This window comes from Apis laboriosa, unplaced genomic scaffold, assembly GCF_014066325.1.
Source record: "Apis laboriosa isolate Shangri-la unplaced genomic scaffold, ASM1406632v1 scaffold70_cov154, whole genome shotgun sequence".
NCBI classification, from domain to species: domain Eukaryota; kingdom Metazoa; phylum Arthropoda; class Insecta; order Hymenoptera; family Apidae; genus Apis; species Apis laboriosa.
This window is the reverse complement of record NW_025224195.1, coordinates 153548-170079: the sequence shown is the minus strand read 5'-3', so window position 1 is coordinate 170079 and position 16532 is coordinate 153548. Positions and strand designations below refer to the sequence as shown.

The following is a 16532-nucleotide window of genomic DNA, read 5'->3' as shown; positions in this document are numbered from 1 at the left end:
TTTTCTCAGCTCGCCGTGATTGAAACGTTATTCCGCTTAAAATTATTTTTAAGTATTTCTATACGACACACAGTTCATTTTAATTATGATAAAAGCGCTTAATTATTTTTCAGAGTGATGAAGATATGAAAAAGTGAATTTCTTTTATAGATTTTTTTACTTTTTTTTATTTGTTATTGAAAAGAGAATAAATTTTTGTCAGAAATATTGTTTAATTCGCGACCAAGTTATTACGATTTGCTTTCAGAATTTAACGAGTTGGATAATATGCGTTTTTTGTATCTTTGAGAGAATTTTAAATATAAAAATATTTAGTTTTACTTAAGATATTATTGTTTGGTTAATCTGTATTAAAATTTTCTAATAGAATTATGAGATATTTATAAATATTAAAAATGAATTAAATATTTCATCTTTTATACCTTCATCAGACGAAAAAATAATAAAATTTATACAGCTTATTTTTTAAGTATGGAGAATATTCTTAATATTTAGTTGAAAAAAATTTGTTTTTCTTAAAATGAACATTTTATTTTCATTATAAATTAGATAATAGCATTATAATAATTTATGGTAATATTTGAAATATGTACTAATATACTAATATATATTACTCATAATTTGAAATGGCAAATATAATCTTTATATACATATTTTATTGTCAAGTTTTAGCATAAAATACGAACAATTATTTTAAAAATTCTCTCTCAAAATTGAAAAATAATTGTTAAAAAAAGGAATATGAATATCAGAGATGCAAAAGTAAAACCATATCAATTTTTCTCTAATTTAATGATGAAATGTTAGCAAACATATTTCATTGAAGCTCAAATTTCAAGAAATTTCACAATATTTTATACCTTGCCATATACTTTCTTGCAAATTCAATACAATTTTTCTCTTTTTTCTCTGAAGTTTATCAAAATTTTAAAAATTATTCCAGGTTATTCTCATTTTTATTCACATTTATATCAATTTAAATAGTTAAATAGTTAATAGTTAATAGTTAATAGTTAAATAGTTAAATAGTTAAATATAAAAACGTAATTTTATTTTTCTTTAATTCTTTTCTAAATATCGTGAAATATTTTTCCAAAGAAAGTTTCCAAACTCTACAATCTGTTCTAAAACCATAAAAATAAAAACTCATAATTCCATACAATTTAAAAGAAAATATACCCTAATCCTTTTAACTTTTTTTTCCAATCACTTCAATCTTTTCTCCAAACTTGAAAAAACAATCTGTGCAATTTATACCCGCATCTTTGCGCATTATAAAAATTTATTTAACGATCTTCGATAACGCATCAAGGTCGCCTATCGTTCTCACGCGATCCTCCAATCAATGTCGAGGAGACTTCTCGTCGTTTTTCTTTCTTTTTATTTTTTTATTTTTTATTTTTTATTTTTTTTTACGACACTCGACGAAATCGACACGATCGAATTTCATCGCGTTCCAACGTGCTATTCCGCGAATGATCCACGCTAAGATTGACTATCAAGATTCTTCTAAACGAGCTTCATTCGCGGATATTAAAAAAAAAATTCCCGACCAGTTTTAATTTCACTTCGCCTCCTCGACCCTCGACGTTTGCGCGGGAAACGCTTCCTTCATTTCAAAACAAATCTAAACATTCCAGGAATATTCGATTTCCTGAATTCTTTCCTCTCGATCGCGTTCGCAATCTAAGTTTTGCCTGGATAATCATCTTTCGTGTGTATGTGCGTGCGTGCGTGTCGCATGAAAAACGTTTCTATTATATCATTTTCATATATACATTGTCACGATAAATTTTCTAATTTTAGAATATTTTATGAATAAATAAATAAGGAATTGATATTAGAAAATTGTAAAAAAAAGATAGGAAACTGAGATCGATCGATTCGGATGTTATACCTCAAAAATTTATTCTTATATGATAAAAATTTGATCCATTTTTCATTCTTTATCTATTTATTCTTTTCCCCTTCTTATTTATATTTACTCGTAAAATAACATCGAACGAGTTTCGCAAAAACATCTAACGTTTAATAAAAAATTACAACGATTTGAAAGAAAATTCTTTTAATCTCGATCCCGAGAAAGTAAATCACGTTTTTCACGCGAAGAACATATATTATAATTTCAAAAATTACGATTGTTATAAAATATTCAAATTAGTTCTCGCCGTTATGTATAAAGCGATTATAGATTATTTTATATACGAAATAGGAAACGCGATAGATGACGATGATGGCTGAAAAAGATATATGTTAAAGGACGAATTCTTACCAGCTCCTCGTCGTTTAAGGTCGCTCTTGGCACTGCCGAGGTTAGACCAGCCGCATTCCTCTTGGTCGCCGCCATTGTCTGAGAAAAGATAGAGAATTAATTTTCGTCTGATTCATAAGGGTCGACGTCGTTCAGTCTATCTATTATGTAGACAGAGATAAAGAGCGAGGAAGAAATGAGAATGACGAATTAGGAAAAGAAAATAAGAACGATGAAGAATATAAATGAGAGTAAGATTGAAGAGAAAAAATGATAAACGTGAATATATATATATATATATTTGCACAACGAGAGTATTATATAAAAAAGATACAGATCGGTTTTCTTTTCTTCGATTTCACTGAACGATTAAAGAAAAAAAAAAAAAAAAGAAAAGAAAAGAAAGGAAAAGAAAAATGATAAATAGATGAAATAAATCGTACGTATATAAACGTGACACTGAGAATTACATTTGGCATAGATCTTTCTTGTTCCATTGATATTTTGTATAAAATGTGTACAATAATAAATTCTGCGCGTTGTTGAAACGTAATTGTGTGTAATGGAACATTGAAAAAAGAAAAAAAAAATTTATAAAGAAACGTATCATGCCAAATATATTATCGAGATATTTGTTATTTACAAATGTTATTTACAGCCACGGTAGATGTGTTATTTACATTGGCTTGTTTTCAAAGCCGTGCCTTCAGCATTTTTGTCGTGATCAGAGTAAAAGCTTCTCGATATCTAACGTAACAGATAAACTTTAAAGCAAATTTAAAGAACGAACTTGAAGAAGAGAAGATATTTCGATCAAGTGAGATTCAATGGGATCAAATATTAGGAAAGAACAATATTTATTAACAGTTTCCCGAATAAACCGATATAAATCAATCGTAAAGTGAGATATTCGATTCGATAATTCGATAATAATAAACGAGCGTGAAATTTCATTCAATAATAATAAACATTTCATTGTATTTAACAAACATTGCGTAACAAACTCGACAATATTATATAATATTATTCGCATAAATATCACGAGAAACACGAAGATCGAGAAACTCTCTGCTCGAGAACGAATTCGCAACGTTTTGTTTTATTTGAAACCAAAGAAACACAAGTATTATCATTGATAAAAGACACTTAGAGAAATGTAGCAGAAATATATGCTAATATAAATCAGCCCCATAATTGAATATACATGTACGAAATAGAAATAAAAAATGGAACGAACGCGTGAACGATATGGAGGATGTATAATCCGACAAAACTCGATGCAAAGTATATTTATAAAATATATACACTGAAACGAATGAAAAAAAAAAATAGATAAAAAGACAATGAATAATAAAAATCATAACTATGAAAAAAAGAAAAGTAACGAAAAAAAGGGAAGAGATAATATAAGAATAAAATGCAAGGGATGATGGTGAAAGGCGTATAGCGAGATAGAGGTGATGAATCTCTAGAGAATCTAATCCAATTAGCATATTGGCGCCTGGTTTGGCGCACAGTTGGCTAGATTTCAATTAAGATATTATGCACGGGGCCCCGTGCAAGTTGCATGCGCTACTGTCTTGCCTTCTTTGGACAGACTGCTAATTCGGAGCAACTAATTTCGCGCCTCATCTATAATATATACTCTCACTCTCTATCGGTTTTTTCTACTTTCTCAAAAGCGTGTGTGTGTATTTACAGGCATTTTATACACGGGGCACCGTGCGATCTCTCTTTTCATCTTTCTTCGAATACAAATTGCGACGCATATTTTGAATTATACAAGGAATACTTACTTACAAAAGGAAATTATTGTAATAATCATATGTCAATATTTTTTTAATTGGACATATTCTTGTTATCATTTTTCTTTTTGGGATAAATCGTTTTAACAGAATTATGGATCTGTTATATTTTTCTTTGATTTGGATATTTTTCTTTCTTTCTTTCTTTCTTTTTTCTTTTTCTTTCTGTTCTTTTCTTGGAAGACGTATGAGATAACTTTGCTGTTCCTTTCTCTTTTAAAAATTAAATATTATTTATTGAGAAAGAAAAAAGATAATTATTAGAGAGAGAGAGAGAGAGAGAGAAAGAGAGAGAGAGAGAGAGAGAAAGGAAGAACGGGAGGAAGAATTTATTAAGAGATGTACTCGTTTCGTATCTTCGAAACTGTTTTTTCTTTCTTTTTCTTTTTTTTTTTTTTTTTTGAAAGATTTAAAGACTTTTTACTCGGCTAACTATTAAGAAATTAAGAGATCCTTGTTTCGCGTGTATTAAACAGATTTGTATGTTCAATATAGGAATAGAAATATATTTTCCTCGAATCTTTTTACAATATTTCTTATAAAAATTTTCAATTTCAAATTCACAAATCTTTGCAATGAGATTTTGATTTCTAAAATTAATATATAGATTATTTAGCTTAATCATCTATGAATTTTTTACCTTTAATACACGCTTAAAACCACGATCTCCAAACATAAACGTATCATATTATTTATAACCCACTAATTACTAATATCTGCTTTATCTATACATGCGATCATCGTGGCGAACATTCTTTATGCGTGCAGGTACACAGAAGATTAAAAAGTATTAGCAAAAATAAAATCGACAATCCTATCGCGCTTCGACAATATCATCGATCCAAAACTCTTCTCTGCTACTTTTCAATTAATTTCAATCAAAATGTAGCGGGAACGAAAGTAGCAAAATTTGAAAAGAATTTTATCAAATTTTTTCGAGTGTTATCGCAGACATAAATAGAGCATAAGTACACGAGCAAGAGAACAAATTGAAATACAAATTGCGGACAATTGGCGAACGATTAAAAAAAAATTTGGTCGCGAACAACGCTTTCCTTTTGGAACGCCATTCTCTCTCTGTTAAAATTACCACCCTTATAATATAATTATATCGCGAGACAAGTGTAAAAATTACTTGATCCTTTCCTTAGGTTAGAAAATATTCCTGAGTGATTAAAGTAGTGAATAGTTAACGTAGTGACAAAATGGCGATCGTTGTTCATAGGTAGAGCGTTGCTTGTGCATTTAAAAAATAAATAATCGCGCGGAAATAAATGAGAAGGAGAAGGCAAGCGAATATATAATAAAGTATCGCAGATGCGAACAAAAAGTAAAATCGAGCAAAAATCAAAGATGAGAAAATAATGGAGGAAAATAAAGAGAAAGAGAGAAAGAGAGAGAGAGAGAAAAAAAGGTGCAATATCAATGCATACAAGCTGAAGCATGCGCTACGTACGGCGAAACAAGCCTTTTTATTTAAACTTCGTTAAGGAGGCATTTAATTAGTACCTTCAAGACCTGGAGGTAGAGTTTTTGAGATTTTTTGAGAGGTTTTTTCAGTGAGTGGTTTTGTTTTTTTCAGGTGTTCAGGTGGATACAACAACGGGCGCCACAGAGAACAAACAAAGAAAAATGGCATTATATGCCGGTTAGTACGTGTATCAATTGCAGCATCTTTCTAATTAATTTTTCTTTTTTTTTTCTTTCTTTTTTTTTTTCTCTTCTAATACCTCGTACGTTATGGATAACAGATACATTTAGAGATTAGAGATACGAGAGAGGAATGGAATAATAGGCGTATCGATCTTTCCACCGAGATGGATAAGATAACCTTTCTCGAAAATTTGCACGTCAAAAACTGGACCGATTCATTCTCGTTATTTTACATAAAAATGCGATCTAATATGCAAACTGTAGCGTGATTTTTATTCAAAAATCAACACTTCTCAGATTTATTATTATTCCATCTCGTTGAATTTGAAAATCTAAAATTGCTGGATCCGAGTCGTACATCTCCTCCACCTCCACACACATAATTCCTTCTTCCGAATATATCGAGAATTGCGTTTAAACGCAAGAAATGAACATTGAACTGCTCGAAAAGAAACGAAGACCCCGGAACTCGGTTTCCATCAATTTTTCGAGGTTCTTCATCATCGATCGCCTTCGAGCTTTTGTTTCCGGTTCGACTGGACGGGACAATGCACTTCTTGGACTGCGGAGCTCCAAGGACCAAGGTCACGACGTTACACAACAATCAAGAGTAAAAGAAGGAGAGAGAGAGAGAAAAAAAAAATTGTCGAACATCGAACATATACAGGGATCACAGATAGACGAAGTCGAGATTTCTAAAGAGGGTTAAAAATTCGAGCAGACTCGAGGATAGACGGATAACTTCGTGGAAGGAGAATAATTCCATCCTCCTCGAATCTTACTTATATCAAAGAAAAAAAAATAAAAAAAAAATGTATTATCGAATGCAAATTCATTTGGAAATGAAATTTTCGAGAAATTTTCTTGAATTATTATTTTTCGTTATTAATATAGTAAATTACATTGAATTGTAAGAAGATTATTATCATTTTCGATGTGATATTCATCAGTGAAAAACGATTTTTAAGTGGTAAGTCTCGAAAGTTTTATTTCTCGAATGTATTTGCACCCTAATTTCGCCGAAGTCCATCCGCATCGATTGCACTAGACTTCACACAGAACACATACGCGATTAGATCGAGCGAAAATCGATATGTACTTTTCATTAGTGGAACTTTGTTTGGCATTGAGAGAAAATTGAACGTTAGGAAATTATAGTTCTATAGAGTTATTTCTCTAAGTATTGAAAATCGTATACATAAATTGGCATGTTTTGTAGGATAAAATATATGTTAAATTAATGTTGTAAACGTATATTGATTATTAAACGTATTTCATTATTTAATTCGATTTTATTTTCTCTCTTAAATGAATATATTATTCTATATTTAATAATATAATAATTATTTTTAAATGTATATTTTGTAATTTTAATATAATGAAATAATTAAAAACTTTAATCAAACATTTTTAAATAATGGCAGATTCAAGATTTTAATTTACTTTTAAGTTAAATTGAAACTAAATTACGTTGCTTTTGTTTGTACATTTGTAGAATAAGAGAGAAGCATTTAAATTAAGATATAGAGTATGATCATAATATATATGTGTGTGTATATATATATATATATATATATAATAAAATTAAATTTAAATGGAATTATAATTTTTTCTTCTTTTTTTCCCTTACTATTTTTTACCTAAATCATTAAATATATTCTGTTCCTTCTTTTATCTTTGTAAATTCATGAGCAAATGGCATATAAAATTTAGCCAACATCGAGGGATTTTATCTTGGTTTTCCACAAATGCAAAATTCTCTCTTGCATTTTCTTTATTCGAGACATAACGGTTAAGTATTAATATTACCTTTGACGCATAAAAAGTTGAGGCACGCATTTGCATGGTTCAAATAATCAATTATGAATGATGTAAAGATAACTTTCCTCAAAGTCGTCTTTTTTTAGAAATTGTCGTAACGTCTTGCTTCACTCGCAGTGTAAAAAATTTCAAGTATTATTATCTAGAGAATAAATTATTTACAAAATTTACGTAAAATATATTTAAAATAGAAACGTAAGATATATTTAAAATAAAATGAAAGTAATTAATCAATTTCTTTTACAATAGAAAACTTTGAAAATGTCCTTTTGAATTTTTAAATTGATATAGAAAATAGTTACCATTTATGTATTAAATTTTTTCCATTTTAGATTTGACAATTCAATATTATTTCATTGACTTTAATTCTGACTGAAATTCTAATTCTTAAATGAATAAATCTATAAGTATAATTAGTTAATAGTAATGTGGCGCTAGTATCGCATCACTAGAGACCATATTGTCATCATCATAATTTCAAACTTTCATTAAGCTCGTTATAAATTTAAAACGATATTTATAACGATAGAAATTGACTCCAAATATAAACAGCAACAAAAAAAAAAAGAAAATTTATCATGTGTCAACAAAATGTTAAAAACCAATTTCACAATTTAAATAATTAAAATAATTTAAATCTTAGTTAGACCGAGTTACTTTGTCCCGTCTCATGCCATGTTTTTTTTTTTCAAAAAGTCACATACGAGAAACGTAAATAATTACAGTAATTGAGTAATGAATTTCTTTTTTTTTTTTCTCAAAGTAAATAAATATTTCTGCTTTTAATAAACGAATAACGATCGGGTCGCGCTTTTAAAAGTTTCGTTTAAGTCGTCATGTGAACACGCAAAGCTTTCCAGGACTAGCAATGGCACGTGTGACGTAAGCTCGCCGTTTTTTGAACGTCCTCTCGAGCACGCAGGTAATTACATGCCAGGCACCGTGTTGGATACAGAATTCTCGTTCGAGCATTTCCACCCTCGGTTTTCCTCGCAATTAACATATTTTTTTATGACACGAAATCCCATTCTCGAGAAATTTCTATATAATTTTCTCCTTGTGTCGAATGGAATGAATTATATAAATAAAAATTATTACAAATTGTTACAGAAAGAATATATCGTATCGTGGTGATTTTTGAAATAATTTCGTGAAATCTTTCAATATGGAACGAAAGAATATTTTCTTTTCTCGTGTTTGAGTAAAATTGCATTATATGATAAAATAAATTGAAAATATTTGAAAATATCTTGTGAAATTTCTGTAACTGAATTTAAGATAGAATCGAGAAATTTTCTATGAATTTGAAATTTTATAATGAAATTGAAAAGTTAAAAGTTCGTAGATAAATTATAGAAATAAAAATTTTTGAGAGAAAAATGTAATAAATCTTTGATTTGAAATGACGATGGAATATATAAAGAACGAATAATCGATAAAATTTTTTCGAATAAACAAATAGTAAAATATTTTATTGCGAAGAAAGAAGAAAAATAAAATAAATATTTTATTTGAATAATAGTTTGTTTATTATGTTATTATTATGTTATTTTATACGTTCAATCCTACTTTGAAAAAGCATTGCATAGAATATTCAACATTTAATTCTTAACAAAGATTTTTTAAAATTAGAACTTTGTTATTTTACGTTCGAATAAAATCGTATTCAATTACATTTTATTATTAATTTCGATTGCATACAGAGCTTCGTAGTATACAAATTTGACATTTTTATTTTTCGACAAACATTTATTTTTGAAATCGCTTCAGGCTAATTTTTATATTCGCCGTTATATCGTATGTGACTCTTTTTTTTTTTTTGATATTTGGGTCCTGTTTTATATCATTTAGCAAAATTTTAGATTTATTTGTAATATCGAAAAAGAATTTTAATTCGAAAAATAATATTTATTTATTTAAAGGAGTCGCTCAAAAAAATATTCGAGACGGAAAAATCGATTTTGAACAAGAACAAAAAATTCCATAATTTCTTTTGCACAATTCTATCGTTGAAAAATATGTAGCACATCTTTGATTCTCGAAACTATTTATTGCTATCAGCGATATCTTTTTTTGTTGGAAAAACTCATTTAAATTGCGTGCCTCTGAATTTGCTCGGCTATTTGTTTATTTATATTTCTGCGAATCGAATTGAATCAGATCGTATACACAAGTTGATATACAATTAGACACTTACAAGAGAAATAATATACTCTCGTACGAAGTACGTGAGTTGTAAATATAAAATTCTATTTCTTCAAGAGATCGATTCAACGAGATTAATGTTTGAAAGTAAGAAACTATTCTGTTATAACTGTTCGTAGTTATAACAAAACATGATAATATGGTCTTTTAGAAATTGAATTTTCGTTATATTTTATTCAAAAAAGTGTAGATATAACAAAATATATGTATACATATTTTATAAATTATTGAATTTTTTTTTTACACGTATAAGATAAAATCTCAAGAATATGTTAAACTTTACAGTCTCATCACGTGCTTCTTCAATTTGAACAAATATACCAACAAGCGTATCAAAATTTAAAGAAATATTGATTTATCATGATATAACCTATATCATTATACCTACCATCTTTATTCTTTCATATATGAATTAACGATTGATCCATACAAATATTTATACATTATAAATTCTTCAAAGAAAAAAAACAAATTATTCGTTCTAACTAATATTTGTATCATAGAATCATGCCTTAAAATTCATAATTTCCATTCAATTTCCTCAAATCCTGCCAGAATTTTCCCTCGATCCATTATTGAACGTTGGATAGGGCAAGGAAAGTGGCATTTTTGAAACACGCGATACACGAGTGTTTGCAGCCGTTTTCGTAGTTTTCTCGCATGCGGGCGCCATTTTGTGCCCGCTAGACGCGTCACGTGACGGCTAGATCGTGAAATGGCGGCGCAATTGTGAACAGAGACCCAGATCCCAACAACGAAATCGGATGGATCGGATAGAAAAGAATCGCTTATGGCGCGAATTCGTGTCAGACATGCTTTTCACGAACACGATTCCCTTTAATGGCGTCCATTTATGGAGAAGCTGTACGAATCACAACAACGATGGTGATCTGACAAATGTTACTCTGCATGGTGGATTTATCACGCTGTAAAAGCAACCAGGAAATTTATTGGTAGCGCCAATGTGGAGGTTTAGCTTTCGAAATATCGGTTACGATTGAGAAATTATGGATAAAAATAGACAAGATGACGGAAGATCTTCGCGGGATATATTTCTTGGCAGTTTTAAATGGCGGCCATTTATCGTCTTCTTGTAAATTACGGATTGGAGTGTTTTAGTTGTATAAATTCAATTGGATCGTTCTAATACATTCTTAAATTAATTTTAATACTCGATTTTAAATTTTATTTGTTGAAATTCTTTTGATGTACAGAAATATTAAATTTGATTTGCAGATGTGTTTAGATACGAAGAATAAAGTAAGATTCTTTTAGGTTTTTTATCTTCAGAGGATCTTCTAATGTAACCTTTGACTTTTAACGCTATATTAACGAACTTTCAAATAATTTTGAATCCCCAATAAATTGGATAAATCCTTAATAATTTTTAACTTGAAAATATACTTCTTCAAAATCAACGATCCATAAATCGCGAGAATTTTAAAAAAGAAATGTAATTCCTTTGATATAAAATTAATTGAAATAGATCCAGAAATTGTTTACAAACGTGAATGAAATCGTATCCTATTCCCCATGAGCAACAGGTACGAGGAACGAATTCCTGAATATATGAACGTTGCGTCACCATTTCACAGCAAATCCCGACAGCAAGGATAACAAAAACATTATTCGTTTTATATATATATATCTTCGATAGATAGTTTGATAACGTCGAACGAGCATACTCTGTAAAGCACTAGTAACTGAAGTATACAAATAGCCCGGGTTGTTCACAGACGATTTTCAATAAATCTTTCTTATCTCGAATTTATCCCCCCCTCCTCCCCCTCCAAAAACGTTTCTCCTCCTCTCCTTTCCACTTTTACTTTCTACTCAACTTTAACCCTTCGAGAAACCCTTGAAAGTTCGTTCGAGGATCGAAACGAACTCGTCACGCCTCGTTTAAGAAATGGTCGATTTATCGGCGAAACGTCGTCTGTGAACGGCCCCTCTGGAAGAATCTTGGGTTATCGAGAAATGACGTAACATCGAAACGCAGTACACGCAATCAGGTTGCACGACGAGGAGGGATCGGTTTTCGATGTGTTCGTGTCGCCCTCGAGAAAGAGAGAGAGAAAGAGAGGAAGGACGATTTTTTCCTTTCCTTTTTTTCTTTTTTCTTCTTTTTTATTATTGTTATATATATTCTTCTCGAGAGTTACAACACACTACTCGATCGCTATCATTTTTTTTTCTTTTTTTAAAGAGCAAACGACTCTCGAAGGCGGCACGAACGGCGTATAACAGATATCGATCTCGCGACAGAAACAGCCTCACGTTGTTCGACGTCGTCGTCATCGTCGTTGTCGTCTTGCGGGAATGGAAGCACGAAAGAGATGGAATCGATGAGTATCAATGTGCGAGGTGTAAGATGGAATTATTTATGAGGGAAAAAAGGGGAAGGAAGGGAAAGAAAGGCTCGTGAGAGTATTTTGTGTTATTCAATTTTGGAAGAGCAAGATTGGAATTGAGAAAGAAAAGAAATTCGTGTTCACACAAGGCATTGTGAATTTTAGGAGGGGCAATATATTTGGACGATTAGATAATTGAGAAGCGTTGGTCACAAGAAGCTTTCAGTTACGTGTTGATCGTAGTCGTCGAGTTATTTCGAGTTGTGAAATAACGTGTCGATTGAATAATCTTAATGTGTATCGTTATAAAAACTTTGTTTATATCGTATTTTATGAATTTTAATTGTAATTTGTCATTTTTCTATTGTAAAAAAATTTAATCATCGTAAACTTTAAGAAGTTTCAGAATGAAAAATATCAAAAGACGAAATTTGTTTATCGTTACAGTGATAAAAATGCAATTATGAAATTAATAGATGATGGAACGATACCGAATAAAAGAAATGATTTTTAATTAGAATACAATATTTGTAATCTTTTATTGGACTGAACAAATTGCAAATATTGTTGATTTCCTACCAACTTTTTTACCAACGTTGAAACAAGCTTAGAGAATTTAATTGCTGGAAAATAGTCGGACAAAGAAACGATTCTAGATTAAAACCACAGCAAAGATTGAAGGTAAAATAATTGCTATCAAAAGAATAAACAGACACAGCAAAAAATTAATTAATTTCCATCGTGAAATCAAGAAAGAATGTTCTCTAAATACGTAAAAATACACAATCGATGTACAGAAAATTTACAATTTTTGTAATAGTAATAGTTATCGTAATTATTGTAACGATCCATCATTATTTTTCATTCAAATTGTATACAGTTACACGGAAAGTTATTAAAAATTCGAATTATTTTATATTCAATTATTCACATATGTTTAAAAAGAATATTTAATGAAATTAAATATTTAACAACAGATGATATTGATCGAATGCCATCAATTGAAATGCGAGCATGGAAAGTGACACAGATTCCGATTTCACTTTCGCAAGTTTGCGATGAAATGAACGAGTTTTTAATGGGGAAACTTTTTCCACGATTTTTCGTGACACCGATTTCCATTTCGAATCAAAATTTCTTGCATCCTTCTATCAAAATTTCCAAATTCCAATTGTGCTCGACACATGATAAGATTCTACGTATCCAAAAAACACCGATTTATTAATCATTGTACTATACATTAATTCTAAAACTTCTATAAATTCCATAAATTTAATACGACTTTTATTTTTCACAAACAAAGAATAAATTTTAATCACGATAATCCAATTATCATTCGAGAAAATTCAAAATCCTATCGATCCAACGATTCCATACTCTACTTTCCATAAATTGAGAGTATTAATTCAACTCAACCACCGATTATTCGATTATCAAAAGTTAATTCATACGATTTTCAGTCTCTCGAAACGAAATATTAAAATAATTGCAATTGTAAACTCGATGTATCTCGGGATTATATGTATCTACCGCAATTGTTCTCAATCGACACGTCACGAATAACGAGAGAATAAAATAACGAGAGGGATTATTCGAGACGACCACGATCAAGGGCGAATATCGACGAGTCGAGACGACGACGTCGACGGGGACGATGAACGAGTGACCGAGATAATGGCCACCGTCACCACCGTTTGTTGTTCATTTCCACGAATATGGACGGCCAGGACAACGCGTGCCCGTGTCCCGTATACGTGTTATACATATCCATATATGCATGAGGAACGTTGGCCAGGTTAATGGAGAATTGATTACGTACCAGCTCGGAGACCAATGGCACCGATTTTCGGCGCGGCCGAATGTCCGGCATACTGTCGATGTTGCTGTAGAAAGGATTGTCCCCCGGATGCCTGGAAGAAAAAAATTCATTGAAAATTTTACGTTACGTAATCACGATTGAAATTTTCTTTCGAGACAATTTTCTTTTCAACGATTGTGTAAAAATGAAATCGATGATCGAGATTGGATTTGATCAATATATCGGAAATATTGATAGTAGAATTTTGATAAAATTTTGTAAATAATGAAATTATTAATTAAAAGTTAACGATTATACTGTTAGAATTGAAATTGAGTTACAGTGAATTTTGATTGACGTTTTGACATTTATTGAGGTAATAAGAGACACGTTATATTTTGTTTACAAAAAGAGATCGTGTCATAAAATGTTTACGTGAAAATATAAATATTTATTTAAATACGAATTCATTATTCAAACAGGATTTAAAAAGCAGGAATAAAAAATTTTTGTTGAAATATCGATGAATGATAATGTTCTTCTGTTTTAAAAATATTTTTAAAAGATTATTAAAGCTATTCAAACCTCTTCACGATTTTATAACGATTAATACACGATAGGAACGATTGCGTGACAATAAATATATCTGATCGTAATAAATCTTTGCCGAATTAGGTGGACGAATCAGATTAGGGGGTAATCGAACTTTTCGATTAAACGGAGAATTTCGTCACTGAAGAAGACGAGCCACTTAACCGATCAGAACTTTTAAGGAACCCTTAACTCGCCTCCTACTTATCCGATCCTCTTTTCTCATTATCATCAAAGAAGGCTTCTCGAGGCTTTTATCGAAGTTGAAACGAATTCCGGAAATTAATGGAATAATTCTTTCAAAATAATATAAGAAGAAATTGATATCGAGCAAGAAATTATCAATTAATAATTAAAAATATCAAAGGATTATATAAATGGAGGATTATAAGATCGATTATGATTTATGTAACTTGAGAATCTTTTTAATTGTTAAAATTTTATAAATTAATTAAGCCATTATTTTCACATGTAAAGAATAGATTCTTGATTTTTTAAACGGCTTCTAAACTCTCTATTACAAACTCTTCAATTATAATATTATAATTAAAAGAGTGTTATAGATTGAAAAGATTTTTCCATCTGATTACAAACACGAAAACTGATATTTTGATAGCAATTAAGATCGTTTCATTTAAACCACGACCTAAATTCCTACTTAATTATATCGATTTCGTTGGGAAATTTATCATTCAATCAAATTAAATGGCTTCGTTAAGCAATGTAATCTGTCACTTTGAAACCGTTTCTCTTATTATCGTCTCTCTTTTCCCTTCACTTTTTTATTTAGAAAAACACGCAAGTACCTTTATGTCAAGTACATTCAAATTTCTTCAAATTTCTCAAGATAATTATCGCAACAAAGAGTTCTTTAAAATATTAAAATGTTAAAATAACTTTTGTGTGTATTTAATTTCATACAGTAAGTTCATAAAGGAATAAGCAATGTATTGTAAATATATTATTTTATAAAATCTCGATACAATCAAGTAATTGATAAGATTCATAATATTGAAAATTTTCTTAAATAACAATTATCAAATGATTTCTTTTTAATAAAAAATTTAAAAATTTTTTTAAATTGAATTAGAATGATCATTATAACAATACTTGTTTTATTTCAAGTACAACACTCGCAAATTTTGCATAATTTAATTTTTATTTTTCCAAAACTTAAGAATTACAATTGTTGCAATCACTATTGATTTTTCCACGATTTTTTAATCAATGTAACGATCAAGGTTCGTTAATTTTTTTTTTTTTTTTCCTTTTTTGAAAGATCAAAGAAGGGTAATCCCCATTGAAATCCAACGAAAACGACTTGGAGCAATTTAATTATCGAGCAATAAATTTCCCATATACGTTGAAGATCGATCGCTATTATACCAGTTTAATTAGCAATTCCACGTGCTCGTAACGACTAAACGTTGAACAAAGAGACGGTCGACTTTTATGACGAAAGTATCAATACAAATGGGGGGCCTTGGCTCTCAACCCGATATATAAAGAAAGAAACAATCCGATCTGATGCAGAAAGAATCGATTCATTACTTCGCGATTAATTTTTTTAGAATCAAATCGGAGAACTAATGCAACGAAATAAAACGAATTAATAATTCTATGGATAACGATATATGACCTATCAAATTTTAAAATTTTTTTCGAATCAATTCAAAAGGATTAATTGCGTCGGTGAAAGTAAATAAATTTTCTCGAGATATTTATGAAAATATCGGTTGAAAACATTTTAAAATAATTGATCTTAAAAGCCTCGAGAAGAGAAAAGCAATAGATACATTTTGTGGTTTCTTTTGGATATCTTGGCGAAAGAAATCGAAGAAAGAAATTGTCTTTGAACTGAGATTATCGATTACGCCGGAAGCCAGAGGTCGGAATTGCAACGATTAAGTGGCACTTTCAGCGTTGACCCCCTTTAAGAGGCTTGTCACTCGATGAACATCTTGGTTTTTATGTCAACCGGTGTCTGGATCAAGAGCTAAGCTTTGTTGTATCAAATGGATAAAGAAAAGGATATCGTTCTTGGTGAATGAAATAGT

At 30.0% G+C, this 16532-nt stretch overlaps 1 protein-coding gene across 1 annotated transcript in view; it reads right to left on the bottom strand.

Annotated features, from left to right (window-relative positions):
- LOC122719195 overlaps positions 1-16532 on the bottom strand; it is a 193177-nt gene that overhangs the window by 55343 nt on the left and 121302 nt on the right. Inside the window, exons 4-6 of the mRNA XM_043944813.1 lie at positions 13902-13996; positions 11556-11560; positions 2273-2350 (exon numbers count right to left, since the gene is read on the bottom strand). Of these exons, the coding sequence (XP_043800748.1) occupies positions 2273-2350; positions 11556-11560; positions 13902-13996 (178 nt within the window). The remainder of the gene's footprint in view (positions 1-2272; positions 2351-11555; positions 11561-13901; positions 13997-16532) is intronic.